This window comes from Mytilus galloprovincialis, chromosome 4, assembly GCF_965363235.1.
Source record: "Mytilus galloprovincialis chromosome 4, xbMytGall1.hap1.1, whole genome shotgun sequence".
Taxonomy (NCBI): Eukaryota; Metazoa; Mollusca; class Bivalvia; order Mytilida; family Mytilidae; genus Mytilus; species Mytilus galloprovincialis.
This window is the reverse complement of record NC_134841.1, coordinates 92,215,820-92,235,547: the sequence shown is the minus strand read 5'-3', so window position 1 is coordinate 92,235,547 and position 19,728 is coordinate 92,215,820. Positions and strand designations below refer to the sequence as shown.

At 31.0% G+C, this 19,728-nt stretch overlaps 1 protein-coding gene across 14 annotated transcripts in view; it reads left to right on the top strand.

Annotated features, from left to right (window-relative positions):
- LOC143073391 (uncharacterized) overlaps nucleotides 1-19,728 on the top strand; it is a 90,023-nt gene that overhangs the window by 45,850 nt on the left and 24,445 nt on the right. For 11 of the 14 annotated variants that reach the window (XM_076248904.1, XM_076248898.1, XM_076248895.1 and 8 more), the window contains 5 exons: nucleotides 1,804-1,839; nucleotides 7,664-7,690; nucleotides 17,390-17,464; nucleotides 17,606-17,704; nucleotides 18,469-18,549. In XM_076248904.1, coding sequence (XP_076105019.1) covers nucleotides 1,804-1,839; nucleotides 7,664-7,690; nucleotides 17,390-17,464; nucleotides 17,606-17,704; nucleotides 18,469-18,549 — 318 coding nt within the window. The remainder of the gene's footprint in view (nucleotides 1-1,803; nucleotides 1,840-7,663; nucleotides 7,691-17,389; nucleotides 17,465-17,605; nucleotides 17,705-18,468; nucleotides 18,550-19,728) is intronic. The other 3 variants (XM_076248897.1, XM_076248896.1, XM_076248899.1) reach the window with 3 other exon arrangements.

Here is a 19,728-nt window from a genome sequence, read left to right as displayed (position 1 = left end):
ATTTTGTGTTATGAAAAACTGAAAAGTTGAAATTATTCATGTTAGCTATTTTATTTACCCTCACATAAATTGACCTAAATGTGAAAATAAAACCTAAACATGTATGTCTTTGAAATCTTGAGTAAAAAAAATCAAAGTATCACACATGCTACTTGCAATTTAGTAGTGTGGTTGTATAGTGCATCAAATTTCAGGAACTAGTTTTGGTATTACCATCATTTTTTTCCTAAATATGTATGAAATATTTACCACTGGACTTTAAGTAAACCGTACTCAATTAATCATTGGATGCCTGCATGGTTGAAATTGTGTATTGTATAGGTTTATTACTCATGAACACAAACAAAGTGTTGTATATTGATGATATTTCAACAGCACAGTTTTTTTATTTTTCAAGGCCTACAATCACAAATTACAATTTCTGTGGCATAATTCTGTAAAACACAGTCCCTGCTTGTTTTAAGCTTTATAATGTGTAAAGAGTCAAGATCTGTTGAAAACTATTGAACGAAAAATAACATAAATCACCTATTAAGGATAAAGGCTGATTTAAAAGTTTTATACAGGTTTTACTATAGGTACTGTCCAATATTTGTGATAAGCTAATTCGTGTATACTGACTCCCTTTTGTTTCCTGTAGATAAGTGATATTTATGGTTGTTATTTCTTAGTATAAATGTAATATGTTTATTATATGATATGATTTATAATCCTACAATTTCCTACAGGAAGTTATAAGATGATAAATTGTTCTAAGATCTTGAATTACTTCCCTTTCAACAGTACTTGTGGATGTTTGGGTCAAGATTTGAATTCCCATTGGGGGTCATGGTAACATTTTCTTCTGTAGCTCAGTCCATATAGTTAACATGGATATGTAAGATGGCTTGTTTCAAAGCTGAGACATTTTCACATATGTGATTGAATTTTCATAGTACGAAGTGTGATTACTTTTTCTGTCATCTTCTTTCAAATTTAACTCAAATATATTTAAGCTTGGTCACTTGTTTAAGATAGAAACATGTCCAATATCACTACACAGTGATTTACAATAATGGGTGTTGCAATGTTATGGTGACAACACCCTGTATAGTATAAGAGTACGACTACTGTGTATTTTAAATACTCGTGGAGCATTAAATTTTTGTTGCTTTAAGGCGCATGCAATTTGAAACAGGATTAACAGTTCAACAAATTAAAATTTTGTGTTGTCTTGTTCGCAAAACCTGTTGAAATCGTGTATATTAAAGCAAACATGAAAGTGCAATTTCTATTCAATGCACAAAAATCAATGAACAACAACTGTTATTTTGGATTAATCAAAGTGTCCGCCTGACATTACAATTATTATAACTGAATTATGATGCCATATGCACTTTTCCTCATGCACTTTTCCTTTTTTTTTAACTTCGTCTTAAAAGAACTACATGTATATAGGTTTACTTAGATTGTGTGATAAAACAAGATAATTTAAGAACAGAATTGAAAGGCAAGGGAGATAACAAATAATCTGTAAAAAGGCAATAAAAAGCTGCCAGTAGAAAAATTGATGAAATAATTTTCTATATACCAAGATTTAAAGAAAAATCCAATGGAGGAAGTTTGTATTTTAAAAATTTCAATTAAGTTTAGATACTGTATATCTTATAATTTGAGGGGATTAATTCCAAGTGTTCCCATCTAAAACATAGAGTAACTGCCAATTTTGATTTCATGAATTCATTTGTGTATGATTTTATCAATAGACAATAATAAACAAAATAAGCATATGACCTATTTAGTAATAATGTAATTAAATTAAAGCCTGTTTATGAGGAAACGAATGAAGCAGATGAACAGGTAACCAGAATTTATTTTCATATAGAAGTGATGCTGCTTATATTATTCCTGGCTTTTATGAATAGTACTGAAAATGTTTTATATCCATATTGTCCATTGATGTAACCCAAAAAGCATGGCAAGTGAATATGTATATAAATTCACCTTAAATATGTTTTGGTGAAGGTTAATTATAAGAATGGAAAGATATAAAATTCAATGTAAAGTTGCATTTGATATTTTTTTTAAGAATATACTGCAGATATTTAAATTCTTCTGAAATAAACAGCTTTTGTACTTTATATGTAAAATATAGGATCAACAATATTAAAGTTTTAGGAATGACCTTCTATTCTGTTTCTGCTATAGATATATATGTTGTCAGGAAAACCACTTAATTTCCATGGAATTATTGCTTGCAAATAGTCATTTTTTTTAAAGCTTTTTTGACCGTTTCATTGAAGTAAAAAAAGCAAGACTTACTGTTACTCCACTGTCCCAGGTTAGGGGAAGGGTTGGGATCCTGCTAACCTGTTTAACCCCGCCACATTCTCTATTTATGTGCCTGTCTCAAATCAGGAGTCTGTAATTCAGTAGTTGTCGTTTGTGTATGTGTTATATATTTCTATTTCATTAATTTTTATGCACCACGTACGATAGTAAGAAAGGCATTATGTCTTCTGATCTGTGAGTCTGTTTGTCCTTCCGTCTGTCCTTCTGTCCGTTCGTCCCAATTCAGGTTAAAGTTTTTGGTCAAGGTAGTTTTTGATGAAGTTGAAGTCCAATCAACTTGAAACTCAGTACACATGTGCCCTATGGTATGCTCTTTCTAATTTTAATGCCAAATTAGTGTTTTGACCCCAATTTCACGGTTCACTAAACACAGAAAATGATAGTGCAAGTGGGGCATCCGTGTACTATAGACACAATCTTGTTTGTTCATAATTTAGGCTGTTAGTTTTCTCTTTTGTTTTACTTTGTTATTTTGGGGCCTTTTTTAGCTGACTATGTGGTTTGGGCTTTGCTCATTGTTGAAGGCCATATGGTGACCTATAGTTGTTAATTTCTGTGTCATTTTGGTCTCTTCTGGAGAGTTGTCTCATTGGCAATGGTCTAATGTCTTTGAAACTTTTGCTTAGTTTGCATGTATGAGTTTGTGATTAGGTCAGCTTAATGGGAGACACAAGTGGTAGATCAATGATATTTGGTATACAGATGTAATAACATTGGTACATCTCATTTCTAAGGAGATCATTTGGCTCCAACCTCTCAATCATGGTCTATAGAATTTAAATGTTTTGCATAGTTTACTTGTTAAGGTCATGATAAGATCAGTTAAAGATGAAATATTAATGTTAGTCAGGTATGTAGTTGTATTAGCATTTGCAAGTCTCAATTCATGGTAATTATATGGCCCCATATCATAATCATGGTTCATTGACTTTGGAATTTTCCAGTTTATAAGTTTAAGTCAGTGTTTTGGTTTATGGAGGTCCCTTTTAATAGGTTAATGGTATTTTGAAGCAGCATTAGCATTTCTCATTTTCACAGAGGTTATTCGGCCCTGTGCCTTCAATCATGGTTCATCAACATAAATCTTTAGCATGTTTGAATATTGCCATATAGATTCAAAGTTTGCATTATACAATCACAATTACAAAAAGGCAAGACATATATCTGTGTCAACAGTTTATTTTTAGGGTAGTTGAAATCAGATTTTATCAAATGGTGAAGAGGACATCATTTACTTTTGTCATACATTTTTATCCAAGATATTAATTTTATTGGACCAACTTCATAAAACTAAACATGCAAACAATAAATGAAAGGCTAGTTGTTCTATTTTGGACATTGAATGATTGAAATCTTGTCCATCCAGTTTTGTAGCCAAAAAAATTGTGATAGTGTAATAAAACTATTCTGTGACCAATAATTTTACTAGAGGTGTTACCATGTACCTGATCTATTTTGATTTCCACTGCTAAGTTACATCCTTTATCAAATTTAACTGAAAAAAACGCATTTCAAAAGTAATATGTCCATGGTTATATGGTTTACTATACAAAAAACTGATGATCTTACTTGTATAACCCTCCATTTCTGTAAATCTTTTCACATTTCTTTGTCTTCTACCACAGCATTAAAAATTGCTGGATTGTAGCTTTTGGCAATTTGCTAGTTCAGGATCTGAAGAATTATGGGTTAAATTTTCAAAATGCTTGCATCAAAATATTGGGATTGGTAACAATAGGACATGGTGTTTTCTAATTTTGCTGCAAAAAATATTTTAAAAACCCATAATTCTTTAGATTCTTAAATGGTTTATTGACCGCATAAGAGTGAAAACACTACATAAATATACATATGTTTCAGCTTGTCAAATTTTGATCTTATTAAAAAAGATTTTTGAAAACTGATAGCTGCTGTTATTTGAAATTGTCAATACAATTTTTTTAAGATATTGTAAATTGTAATTCAATATTTTGTGTTCTATATTTTGGTTTCAAATGCTATCAATATTTTAAAAATATTTTTTGTGGAAATTGGAATAGATTTAATAAGGATCAGTCCCCTCTAACATGCTTCTATTATATTTGATGATTGCTTTATATTATCCTCCAAATCAATTGTTTCCTTTTGATAATATTCATTTCCATGCTAAAGAGTATGCCTTATTTATATCAACCAATATATTTTTGTTTATTAGTGTATATAATATTTAACAATAAAAAAATTGTTTGATGTGCACACAGGTTGAAGAACATCAATAATACATGAACAGTGTAACCTGATTAATCCGAAGCTTGAGTATTCCAACATACTGCTTTAACACTTTCCTCCTTGGCTTTTTTTTGTCGAGCCTGCAACTTTTGTTGCAGAAAGCTCGACATAGGGATAGTGATCCGGCGGCTGAGGCGGCGGCGTTAGCTAACTTCTTTAAAGCTTTATATTTTAGAAGGTGGAAGACCTGGATGCTTCATACTTTGTATATAGATGCATGTGAGGAAGTTTCCGTCAGTCACATGTCCAATGTCCTTGACCTCATTTTCATGGTTCAGTGACCACTTGAAAAAAAAGTTCAGATTTTTTGTAATGTTGAATTCTCTCTTATTATAAGTAATAGGATAATTATATTTGGTATCTGCGTACCTTGCAAGGTCCTCATGCCTGTAAGACAGTTTTCACTTGACCTCGACCTCATTTCATGGATCAGTGAACAAGGTTAAGTTTTGGTGGTCAACTCCATACCTCAGATACTATAAACAATAGTGCTAGTATATTTGGTGTATGGAAGAACTGTAAGGTATACATGTCCAACTGGCAGGTGTCATCTGACCTTGACCTCATTTTTATGGTTCAGTGGTTATAGTTAAGTTTTTGTGTTTTGGTCTGTTTTTCTCATACTTTATTCAATAGATCTACTATATTTGTTGTATGGAATGATTGTAAGGTGTACATGTCTAGCGGACGGATGTCATCTGACCATGACCTCATTTTCATGGTTGAGTGGTCAAAGTTAAGTTTTTGAGTTTTGGTCTTTTTATCTAATACTATATGCCATAGGTCAACTATATTTGGTGTATGGAAATATTTTTATGATCTATATGTCAGTCGCGCAGGTTTTATTTGACCTTGACCTTATTTTCACGGTTCATTGCTCAGTGTTAAGTTTTTGTGTTTTGGTCTATTTTTCTTAAACAAACTATAAGTAATAGGTCAACTATATTTGTTGTATGGAAGCATTGTTAGCTTTACATGTCTGCCTGGCATGGTTCATCTGACCTTGACCTCATTTTCATGGTTCGTTGGTCTTTGTTTAGTTATCTTAGTTAATGTTAAGTTTATGTGACAGTTTTTAATAAAGCTTTATACTTAGGACTATCAACATAATATCAATGATTAGTAAAGAAGGCGAGACATTTCAGCGTGTGCACTCTTGTTTTTTAAATAGTTGATTCGCATAGGATTTTTTCGATAAAAAAAAATCATCAGGTTTAAAGTATTAATGCATTGCTAAATACAAATATTTCATCAAATAAATTTTATACAGATATTCTTATGAATATCCTTTTCATATTGAATACAAATTTTATTAATGCTGTTGCAGACATTTCATAGTCATAGCATTTCAACTGAGGTACTACACAGGCGTCAAAAGGCGTCATTATGGAGTAAAGGGGGTGGCGTCAAAAGGCATCATTATGGAGGAAAGGGTTAACCGACACAGTTTCTGGTCCAAAAATACACTTATCCTTGCAGAAACAACCTGAGTATTCCCACCGCTGCTTCATCCAACATTTTTTACTGGTTCCCCTGTGTAGCCGATAACTCAGGTTACACTGTAGTATTATTCTTGAAATATATGAGTACACCGATGATCCTGACCATGCCATATCTGTTTGCGTTCTTAAAGCCAGGTATGATGGTCAGGATATGAACTACTGGGTAACCTATATAAACAATGATAAATAAATTAGAATGTCAATTTACTGTTGATCAACAAAGAAGGAAATAAGATCAAATTACAATATGTAGATTTTGTTGGTATATTTATTATAGATTTCGCAGTCATTTTCAAAACAGTTATGGCAGATGAATAATGTCAGTAATTGATGGTATAACTTGCATTCGAATAAAAGTAAACACTTTGAGATGTAGAACAGCAATTAAAAATGAATTTTTGTTTGCTGTTAATTCTAACATAAGAACATAGTGATTTTGTGAAATGAATTGAATTTCTTGTCCATTGAGGTGTTCATGTTCTGCCTTGTATTGCTCAGAGTGAATCAAAGGCAAGATTGAAGATTTTACATTGTAACTTAGGGAGCTACCATTTGATTTTTATGGGGAGGCTGGGATGAAATTTGAAAAAAAATAGGCAGGACAGGAGTTTTGAGTAAAAAAAAAAGGCAGGATGAGACACTTGCAAAAAAAAAAAAAGTCAGGACGACAATTTAGGTAAAAAAAAGTCTGGATAAACTAAAAAAAAAAGGCAGGACCGAACAGAGTGAAAAATAAAAAGGCAGGACAGAGATTACAGCTAAAAAAAAATGTAGGACAAAATTTTTCATCCTAGCCCCCCCATAAAAATCAAATGGTAGCTCCCTTAACATATGACAAAAAACACATTAGAAATCAAAACATTTACTTCAATTATTAAATATTTTTTATTATTTTTCATTTATGAATTGAATGAAATACTTGTATAGGTTATATGGTAAAACAGTTTTCTATTGAACTCATTTGATGTGGATATAAAAAAGATGTGGTAAGATGGCCAATAAGGACAACTCTTCACAAGAGACTGATGACACAGAAATTAACAGTTTATTTTCATTTGCTATCATTCGGTTGAGCAATCTTGTTGATTTGCTTATTTGCCATACATACTAATATGTAATCTGTAGATTAACAAATCTGAACGCAAAGGCTAAAAAGCAAAATCTAGATAAAATATGCTTAATAGATCTTAGTGATACTTTATGCATGTCCTAAACAAATAAAAATGTTCAGAAACAATCTTCTCTAATGTTTAGATTTAAGCATTGCAAATTGATTTCAGGAAATTTGCTAAGTAACTTACACACCTTGCATCCAACATTAGGGCAAAGGGAAATAACTCATAACTCAAATGATGTCAATAGAAAACTACATACATTTTGACTTTGCTTGCAACTGCAAATATACAAATGTGATTATAACAATAACTGACCCAGTGTCTTGCTAAAATCTGTGTTTATAATATAAAGGGGAATAACTCTTAAATAAAAGAAAGTAATTTAACATCATACATGCTTTATAGGGAATGTAGAGAATTGACCTGTATAAATTGTATATTTTAAAGCAAGTTTATGATGAAACAATGGAACAGGTAAGAGATCTCTAGGCTAATAGCTTTTGCTTTTATAGTATACACTGTATGAGGCAATTTAAATTATCAAAGAGATGAAACAATAATTATTATTTTTTTTTTTTTTGTGGTGAGTTTTTTACTGATTGAAACCACCAGCAGGTGCTTTGAAAAACATGACCAGTATTCACGCACAAACACACATACAGTCTAACTGACACACATTCTGTATTGATTGGTAGTGGGAATTTTTATGTGGACCAGTAAGGGAAAGCCTTCATTTCAGAAGTAGATATCGTTGGCATGCACCAATGAATACATAGGTAGATAAAGATAACAAATTAGATAGGTTTGTAAAGGTGGTACCACAGGGATTAAGTGCTGGAAATTTGAGCTGACACCAGAGAAAAGTAGTTTACTGGATAGTGTAGACATTTTACTCTGCAATGGTTACATGCTAAAAGTACCACCTCCTCTGAGCTATTACACTCGACTGACATTCACAAAACATAAAACATGTATTAGACCTGACATACACATAAAGCACATGGACTTGTCTTACTGTGTATTGGTATTATGCAGTTTTTCTTATGATCAATTGTTATTATAAAAGCATTGTGTAGATATGCTTGCACCAATACCTGTAATTTATTCAGCACCTCACAGCTTATGTGATTTTATATTATTTTGTTTTGTATGTTTTTTTTGTTAATGTTTTTACATTTATGTAAGTCAAATAATAACAACAATACATGCATGTATAATACTATATTCAAGTAAACCATTGATAAATGATAAAGAATCTTTGCTAGCAGAAAAAAAAATAGAGTGCAGTGTGTATTTGATCCTGCTGCCTTTCCCTCTGTCTTATATTCTTTATAGGGGGGTGTTGAATAGTTTCCCTATAAATTCAGAAAGCTGTGACAAGCAATGAAATCAATGCGTTAATTTACATGCTGGTACGTTATTTAAACCACCAAAAAATAATATTTATTTTTACATATCCATCCTATCCATGAACATTTCCAGAAATTTATTGATTTAATATATGCTCAAATGTTCAATTCACAAAATGATGTTACACTTTTCAAGAAAATAACATAACTTTTGAAAGGTTCAGGAATTTAATATCTGTTCTAAACATATAATTGCTGTCATTGTTTAACTGATCTTTAACAATTGGAGTCATCTTCATTTGTTTGGAATTGCTGTTAAATCAACTACAACCAAAGCAATACTTAGTTTTACTTCCCACTGATAAATTTTAGCAATATTTACCCTTAGTGTTTAAAGCACTTCGATTGTTTATAGTTCTTCATAATTTTAATAAGCTTTGGATTCTTATTCATATTTCGCCTTCGGTCTCAAGTAATGAATTAGCTTTACTTCTCTATGAGGGGTGAAGCTTACATATAATATCTCTGTTTAAAGAAACAAACTATAACCACCTATAGCTGGCCAGTGACCTTGACCCTAGTATATAAGCACCTGTTCCATAATAACTTGTCATTATTTTTCTAGAGGGTTTGAAGGGAACACTTCACATAAGTTCTTTTTAGTTATTTTATTTTTATCTTAAATTTGGCAGAAAGTTATTAAAGTTACATTAACTTGTCTACGATGTACGACAAGTTCTAATGTTATTTTGTTATTTACAAATAATAATTCCTCAATTGTCTACGATGTATGACAATTGTTGATGGAAATGAATTTAAAAATTTCTTGTCTACGATGTATGACAAGTGTTCATGGAAATTAATTAAATATTTTATTGTCTACGATGTATGACAATTTTATATATTCATTAAGTTTTTGCCTAATAGCACATTTGTTACTTAATTCATACTCCTGTTTGTTAAACAGGTAGATATTTAAAAGTATTTCTATTCACCTGAAGGTCGTGAGTACTTTTCACAATTTACACGTGTTTTTAATACCTGCACAGGTACACATTTTTGTATTACAATGGCTGAATTTGTTTATGCAAATGTATTGTTTTTGCAAGATGTTTAGAATGATGTTTACACTTACAAGGGTGATGGTTATGATTTTCATCACCTCTGGAATGTTTTAGAAATTAAAGATGATAAATTTAATAGGAATACAAGAGGTATTTTGAATAAATCCTCTTCTTAAACAGTTATAAAACCTAGTAGTTTTATAATAGATCATAATGGCATGGCAATTGGAAATAATTGACAAAGCAACAGAACCTGTAAAAAGTAAGTTTTAAAATCTAGTGTTACTTGTATAACTTCAAAATCTACTTGATTTGTGATTGTTTCTAACGAAAGTGCTGTTGAGATTTAGATAGGCATGTATATTGATACATTTACTATTTATTATTAATGTATTAAAGAACCTGTATGAATCATGAGGTTTGAGACAGTTTCACTGCCTTCAACTCTAGCAGAGTTTGTAGAGAAACCTGCTGCTATATTTGAATTTTTGCCATTAGAGGCTTACTTTAATGAAGATTTAGTTCTAAATTTTGATCTTATCTACTGAATTGATACGGTGTATGTACCTCCTTTTGGAGTATGTGCCATGGCTGATGATAGTCCAGCCGGAGTTGAATTTGATACGTCTTTTGATCCTGCATTAAGGTCTTTTGATCCTGCATTAAGGTTTTCAGAAGCCTTTAAGGCTTCTTTTAGTGAGATTAATGGTCCATTATCTCATCCTGTTTATTGAACAGTTTAATCATGATTTTGATAAAATCAGGAATATATAAAGTTCATAGAGGAAATACTATCACACTGAGAACTGTGACAATCCTAGTGTGTCTAGGATAATTAAAAAATCGAAATGGCAATGCCTAGACAGGCCCACTCTGTGGTTTCAAAGATGCAGGAAACCCAGAGATACTTTATTAAGGGGTTGATCATCACCCCTATTGTTGAGTTTGCTATTTCTTGTTGTAGGAATGAGCCATTGGATCTTGATAATACAAGGATTTTATTGTAAAATTATATTTGTTTGTTTTACGATGGTTTTCTGGTTAAACCCATAGGAGATGCTCAGAAATATTTAGATGATAAAACTTATTTGTAATTCTGTTGTGATAGTTGCTTTATCACATTTCTAGTTATGATTGCAAAAAGCAAACTTAGTGTTTATACAAAGATTCTAAGCAAATTATAGATTCCTTGGAAGAGGTTCCAGGTCTAGCAATTAATTTACTACCAGCTGTTATGGGAAAGGCAATATCAGTTTTTTAACTGCAGAGGCTCTGTTGGTCAACAGGGCGACTATACTACATGTAGTAGGCAATTCCCTTCATTGAGAGGGAGAGGTTTCCAAAAAGGGAACAGAGAATCTCGAAGAGGTCACATTTCTCAACCAGTTGCTATATATACAGTAGATAACTTAAATATTATGATTTGGAAAATGTTACTAATGATCTATTGATATTAGATTTATTAAGAAATGGTTATAAAATTATTTTTAATGATGTACCACAAGGTTTATCCTTTTTGAATTAAATACATTTCACCTTTCATAAGGATGAATTAATTTCAGAAGTCCAAAAATTGATAGCTAAGAGAGCTATTTAAAAGGTTGATCGATCAATGGAAAATCAGTTTATTTCCTATATTTTCTTGGTTCCTAAGAAAGATTGGTCTTCAAGGCCTGTATCTATTTGAAAAATTAAAACAAACTAAGTTTGTGGCTTATCAGCATTTGGAGCAGGACCATTTATCTTTTGTTTAGATGTAATTCTTTAGAATAATTATCTATCTATATATATATATATATATATATATATAGATAGAGCTAACATCTATAGATCTCACAGATGCATATTTAAGTATCATTTATGTTTATATCACAATTTCCTGATTTATGTGGAAAAGACATTGATATGATATTTATGTTTTTTTTGTTTTGGATTGGCTTCTGCATCAAGAGTTTTTACTAAGGTTTTAAAACCTGTCTATGTATTTATGAAATAATGTCACTTGAAGTATATACATGCTATAGTTTATACATTGATGATTATTTTATTATGGATCAGAGTTTAGATGATTGTATTGTGAATACAGAAGAAGTGGTGCAAATGCTTGATAAGCTGTGCTTCAGAAAAATTTTGAGAAGTTGGTACTCATTCCTTGGAAGCACATTGTTTTCCTTTGTCTCATTATTGATACTGAGCTATTTAAGTTTTTTCTGACAGATGAGAAATGGTAAAATTATCTCCCTTGGGAAATTCTTTTTAAATAGAATTGTGTAACGGTATTATAGATGTTTTACATCATTTATTGGTCTTGTGATGAATGCTTTTAATGCAGTATCTGTGGCATGCATGGGAATGTTACATTGCAGAAACATGGTGAGAAATAATGTTGAAACACTGTATAGTTGTTACAGTGTTTATTATCATCAATAGGTGAAATTTTTTAACAATTTAAAATCAGAAATTAAAAATTTGATTTATAGACCCATCCAAATAAGTTTTTGGGTTGTACCAGATTCCTCTGACATAAGGATTTGGGATCCAAATTTGAAGAAAATGTTTCTGTTGGTAGACGGAGCTTCTTTAAGAGTATGCACTCATTTCATATAGATTTCATAGTATTGTTGGCTATAATATTCTTCTGGAGAAAAAGTTTTAGTCACAGAGAGTTATACAATCAGAAGATACAATTTCAGTAGCTTTTATTATGCAATAGGAGGTGTAACCTCTTTGTCACTTAACATGCTTACTACAAATATTTCATTATTTGGGCTTGGTGTTCAAGAAAGAACATTTTTATCACAGCTCTTTATATTCCTGGTAAGAAAATTTTTGATGCTTATCATATGTCTAAAAAATTTACAGATTCAAAAGGATGTCAATTGAAAGAAGATATATTTGTTTTGTTGTTATTACGTTTTCATTTTCAATCTGTAGATAATTACTTCGTTGTCTTTTGACCAACAAGCTCCTTTCAGAGATGTTTTTATTTTCATGATCAGAATTATGACCTTATATTTTCCCATCTTTTTCATTGTTGGGGATATTTATAAAGAAAATTATTAGTGATAAAGTTCAGAAGGCTCTTTTGATTATCCTTTTTGGCTTGCTCAGAGTTGGTTTTCTTTGCTAAGACCAATTTTAATTTATTTGCCAGTTAAACTGTTAAGCATAAAAATTAGTAACAATGTTACATACTGAAGATAATGTCTTTCCGTCAGGAAGAGACTTAATTTAACTGTATATTGTAAAAAATTAAAGTGAACCAACACCTGAAGGGTTGATTGTGCAGTAGGGTAAAAACGTGTGTATTATACTCAGAAATCACTTTAATATAAACAGGAGATTTCAGAATCATTTGTAAAATATATTTACACTTCATCTTGGAGACCATGCATCTATAATCAAGCATTATCAATATTTTTTTGAGAAATTTCATTATTTGGTGTGTTCAATTAGAGAACCAATTCCTTATCACCATCTAAAAAGGATGTTAGTCACGGATTATTGAAATTTTTGTAAAACACAAGCTTTTCATATTCAGCATGTTTAATGTGAATTTTTCTTGGTCTATGTTGAAACAGACTTTATCCTTTAAGAAATAGATTTTACTGAATTTGTTTGTTTACTACATGTATTTGTGGAAGGTTGCTTAAACCTGAATCTGCAATTGAAGAGTTAGATACTCTTTCACTTGGGAGATGAATTTAGCGCTATCTTTTTTAAGTTCTTAATATTCATTGGAGTATTTAACATTGAAACTGTCTTTTATACTTGTGTCTTTATTTGCCTTGACTACATCTGCCTTGAAGTACTATCTTTATCAGCTGTAGATTTACATTCTATGTCTTTCATTCAGAGACATGGCACTTTATTTTTTCATATACATGAGTTTTTGAAAAATACTAGATCTGTTAGTTAGGTGATCAAAGGTTTTGATAAACCAAAACTTTGTGTTGATTAAGACAATGATTTATCATGTTTTGTGTACAAAATAGGTGAGAGAATTCATCTAAGTCTTTTCGTAAAGTTTAGATAGTTAGAGAGAGTTCTAATTTTATCCGAGGTTTTAAGGTTAACTCATTTGGAGGAACCTCTTCATAAGTGCATTTAGCTTCAGGATGTTCTATTAAGGACATTATGGCAACAGTTTTGTCTGGACATATGGTAAAACTTTTTACAAGTTCTATAACAGGAAAGTAAATAATATCAGTACTAAAACACTTTTCTTCAGTTGTAGTTACTGGATGATCTTGTGATTTTTATCCTTTATTAAATGTTGGCATTTATATAAAAATTGTTTTTAGTTTGTGTCTATGTTCCAGACCGTATGAGTATTTGGACCGTACGCGTACGGTCTGGACCGTATGCGTACTTTTTCAAAATACGCATACGGTCGGACCGTACGCGTACGGTCTGACTGATATTAAGAAGTTGGTCAAGCTTATTAGATACAAATGTATATAACAGATCAACATGACTTATATCTCCAATTAATATAAAACGTTTAACAGCATTTGACATAAAAACTTAATATTTTAACTATTTAAAAAGATCACGCTTATTTAATCTGTTAATCTCCTGTATGTTGCAGGCCGGTAATTCGTTAATTGCAGCTCAGTATGCTCATTGAAATTGAAGTTATCGGAAGTAAACATAATGTGGGAGGACAATTGTTTTAGAATATTTATGAACTTTACAAAAGAAATGCATACGCAAAGAAACATGCATTAACAAAACATGTAAATGTAAAAAATACGACGTTCTTATTAGAAGCAAGTGTCACCTTCGGCCAGAGTAACAAAATAGAATTCACGGATATACAATTAAGCAAATATTTAATTCAGTTCAATTGTTCGCTTATTCACTTTATCATCGGCCATCTATTTTGTAATAATAACAATTTGTATAGCTAAAAATAAAGATTTTGATAAATATTTGTTTAAATTTAACCCATATGATCCCAAAACGTATGATCAGCTGGACCGTACGCGTATACTCATACGGTCCGACCGTACACGTATGGTCGGACCGTACGAGTATACGTATACGGTCCGGACCGTACGCGTACGGTCCAAATACTCATATGGTCTGGAACATCTACACTTTAAACAAGCTAATTCATTACTTGAGACCGAAGGCGAAATATGAATAAGAATGTTCCTTCATCCAAGCATATCTTGGATGTGCAGGATGAAGGTCATTCTTAGAATATGAGCCTGAGGCTCGAAAGTAATTAATTCCCACCCTAGGGATTATCAGTCAGACCCACCCTTTTCAACTGGGTTTTATATTTGGTCGACACAAACTTGCTTTAAATTATGACAAGTTATTATGGAACAGGTGCTTATATACTAGGGTCAAGGTCACTGGCCAGCTATAGGTGGTTATAGTTTGTTTCTTTAAACAGAGATATTATATGTAAGCTTCACCCCTCATAGAGAAGTAAAGCTAATTCATTACTTTCGAGCCTCAGGCTCATATTCTAAGAATGACCTTCATCCTGCACATCCAAGATATGCTTGGATGAAGGAACATTTTCAAATATTTTGGCCTTGAGCGTCACTGAAGAGACATTGATTGTTGAGATGCTCATCTGGTGCAGAAAAATTGGTACCTTTTATGTTATTATACCAATGGTTTGTAGTGTCTCCTACCCTTTTTTCTAAACAATGTGTTTTTAGTGTTACATTTTATACTTGAAATAATATGAAAGTAAATCAACTAAAATCACAATTTACTCAATCATACTTGTATGTATTAGATCTACTCATTATGTGGTTGGCTCAGTTGAGTATTTGGTTTACAACTCGGTATTTTGATTAATGCCAAAGGGGGTGGGGAATCATTCAGCAAATTGACCGTGCAAAACATGATAAATGCAGGATATCCTATTACATCTAATGACATATTGGTTTAAATAGTTTATACATCAGATTAATTGCAACTTAAAAATCAGATTCTGAAAATTGTCTACTGAATGTCAGGCTTTCATTAAAATTAAACTTTCATTTAGCATTTAAACTTAATTTTCATGATTAGATTATAATAAAATTTAAAAAGTGTGCATTTTTGCTAAAAAAAAATTTAATACTAAAGTATTACAAAATAATTACTCAATTTTATAATTAATCTTTTCATATTGATAATACATTCACATGTACAGTGCTCCCATGTTATCTATGGCCACTTCTTACATTTCCAAACTGGTGTATCATCAGTCAATTTTAAATGTTCATGCAATTATTTACAGTTCATCTTCCCATATTGTCCATGCAATAAAAGTAAGTGGCAAAAATGAGGAATTCAAATAGAAAAGAAGGATGATATGCTATAAAGCATCCTCCAAATATCTCACTGGCATTACTGCCTCCCTGTAACAATTTTAAGTCTTAAAGAGGCAGCTAAACAAGGGGAGCACTGGACTTGACATATATATATATATATATTTCATTATTCACCAATTCATGAACTAAATGCTTTAGTTAATGTGTTTCCGTAAGAAATACTGTGTCTATCCCTAATTTGTAATAGCTTGAGGTTTGTGTATTGTTCAGCATGTGTATCCTGCCCTTTGTAATTGTGTTTATGTTCAATTAAAAACAAACGAGTTTGTTAACTTTTACATTATTTGCTCCTGACAGAGAGCTGTATCATTGACAATCATAGCACATCTAAATTTTTGTATTGAAATTATGGAAGTGTAGAAGCAGAAACCATTTATATAGAATTAAGACTACATAGACTAAAATCATGGTTGTCTTGTTATTAAGAGGTCCGGAGTATAGTATGCATACATTTTAGGTACTAAAAAGTTGTGGTCTAATACAAACATACTCATACCATGTCATAGTCTTTATAAAAAAGAAGATTTACTCGTTTTATCATAAGCATAGGCAATATATTTGAAGATACAAATGTATCTTTATGTAATGCTTTAGTGAGCATACTGAATTATAATTTTAAGCATGAAGCATTTGTACCAAATAATTTATTGGAATTAGAATTATGAATGGTCCCAGGATATAAAATTACAATGCTGGGCAAAACCATGCAGCCTAGATATGTTGGGTTCCATATTCCCATAGTCGTGTGGTTATTTAAAGTTTTAATTATATTATATAAAAGAAACAATTTTATAAATTGTATGGTATTATAGTTTGAGGCTACCACGTCATCAAATCATGAAAATCCTTAGTGTTCTAACTTTTACTGTTATAGAAATAGGAATTATCCTGTATAGTATATAGAAGATGATTTCTTTTTACTTACTGATTTTAATCACAGTAGTATTAATATTTATATAAAGCAAGTTGTACAAATGTGTTGATATAAAAAAGATTCTCTGAGCCTCTAGTTTATTAAAACTCTGTTAATATTTTGACACTTTCTATGAATTTAACATAGCTGTCACTTTATAGTCACTGTATATGTATTTCTAAAAGTTCTGCACTATTTTTGTAAATACAATACAATTTGTCTAGTAAGGAAAAGATTTCAAAAGTGGAATTTTAGGTTATAGAATTGATTTAAATTAAGCAAGGTTAAACATAGTTTTGTGGAATAATTTTGTACTAAATTGGCCAGTTAAATAAAAACTATAAGTGTCTTTTGATTGTTTTCTGATATATTGAAAACAAAAAAAAATCTGTATGAGCTATCGTCTGACATCTAATGTTTTACCAAAAGAGTTATTTTACTTGCGTTTTGAAAGGATTAAGCTTGTGTTGCCATGGTTATTACATCTTGATATATATTTACAGCCTGTATATGAAGATCCTGATGAACAACCAGTGAAGAAACCAGCTCCTAGGAGACAACTTCCTGTTCCAGAACAGGTATAAAGTTATAAAGTTTAAGATCAGTTTAAACAAAAACAGATGTAAAATTTATACATGTATCACCTTATTTGAGGTATATATTTTATCTTGTAATTTATTGTATGACACAGTCCTAATTATTGTCACATCTCTTAACAGACTAATACAATGGGGAGAAAAATGCCAATGAGGACAACATCTGAACCAGATGCTCCAGCACCGCCACCTCCCAGGGGTAAGGGGAGACAACCCCCAAAGGTAAGTCTCCAGAAAAAGACATCACTGATGATCACAATAAAATTGAGAATGGAAATGGGGAATGTGTTAAAGAGACAACAACCTGACCATAGAACAGACAACAGCAGAACGTCACCAATAGGTCTTCAATGCAACGAGAAATTCCCGCACCCGAAGGCGTCCTTCAACAAGTTTTCTTCTGAAATGTGACACAGAAGACATGATACACGTTGTGATGAAAAGATATTCACAGATAAAATATAGACCTATGTTAGATCATAGCAAATTGATTTTTAGTTCTTTTGAGTAGTATTCACTTATTTTTGGTATTTTAGGTTTGTAATAAAAGCAATTCTGAATTATCTTGGCAACAACTTATTGTCACTTTGCCAAAGTGAAAACATGAAAGACTTACTGGTACATCTCTAATGATTACAAGTTCCTAAATTTACTTTCTTTCTTAAAACTGAGCTATATTTAATGATTGAAAGGCATTATTAAAATCTGTCATCTCCTACACTCCTTTCATGATTTTAATTAAATGAAAATACTGTAAATTCAAAAGTATTCCTTGCATTTATTATTGTGATTTAGGGAAAACCTACATTCAAATATATATATATGCATGTATTTGATATCAGATACAAAGTTCTTATTATTGCGATATTTAATTAGTTGCATTATTAACATTAATAAAAAACCTCACAATTTTCTGAATTTACAATACACAACACATCATCCCTCAGGAGGATAAAAATTCTTTAGATATTTTATTTTTTTGTCAGGCTGTAAAGAAGGCAGAGGAATCCCCAGCTCCTGTACCTCCTCCCCCTAGAGGGGGCAGAAGACCTCCTCCTGAACCTACGGTAAGATATTATTGAAGTTTGTTATAGTGACAATAGGATAGGAGTGTGGAGGGTTGCACTTTACTTGCTAGTTTGGTTTTACACATATTTGTTGGTGTACTAGGTGATTTGGTATTATGCATGTTTATATGATAGACTTTGTTAAAATGGAATAAACACTGAATGTGAAACAAAATAGTCATTTTTTTCTGAAATTAAATATTTTTTTCATTAATTGCAAGAAATGAAATGAAAAATAAACATAACTTTTTTGGAAACCATTTTTTTTATCATGACTTAAAAAATTATTGGAATATTTCAAAGTGCTTTAAATATATATTTAGTTTTTAAATAGAGTTTATAAGGGTCACGTTTTGAAGCAATATTTTAAATATGTAAAGCAGTTTAAGAAAGTCTGTCCACATTTAACTTTTTGTACCGTGACCATTTTTTGTTTTGAAGCTCAGAATAGTTATTTTTGGAGGTAAAGTTCAAAATAATGTTTGACAAAATAGCAGAGGTATATTTGTATACATTGTACTAGGAAAATAAAATAAAATAAGTTATCTTAAAACTATCCCTAGATGCATGATATTGTATTATAAACTAAATACTGTATATCACATTGCACAATGCATTAAATGAATGGCAAATGGTTATTTTTTTGGGGATGAATATCTACCACAAGTATTTAGACAAATTTCCTAAAATACAGTACTTTTACAACAATGTACAGAAAACAGGCTATTATTTGAACTTAGAATTATTTTCAATTATGGAACTTGCATAATTTCTTGTGTTTAAAATTTTTAATAAATTCCATGTTTATTTGGTATTATAATCTTTTGAGCGGTTAATAACACTTTCCATATTATGTATTTTGTATAGATAGTGTTGTGCCTGGCACAGTACATGGTATTGAAAATGTGCTATATTTCTTGTAATAGAAAGTGTTGTGCGCAGCACAGAACATTTTAGTACAGAATAAACATGGAAGTTATTAAAAAATTCAATAACAAGAAATCAAGCAAATTCCATAATTAAAAATAATTCCAAGTTCAAATAATAGCCTGTTAGAAGTTGTTTGTGAAGTGGATTGATATTTTTTTTGGATTTTGTAGTTGTAGCTGCATCAAATATAAAAGTATTCAACAAATTCAAATTTAACTAAAATTCTTGTATGCAAAATAAATTTAAACC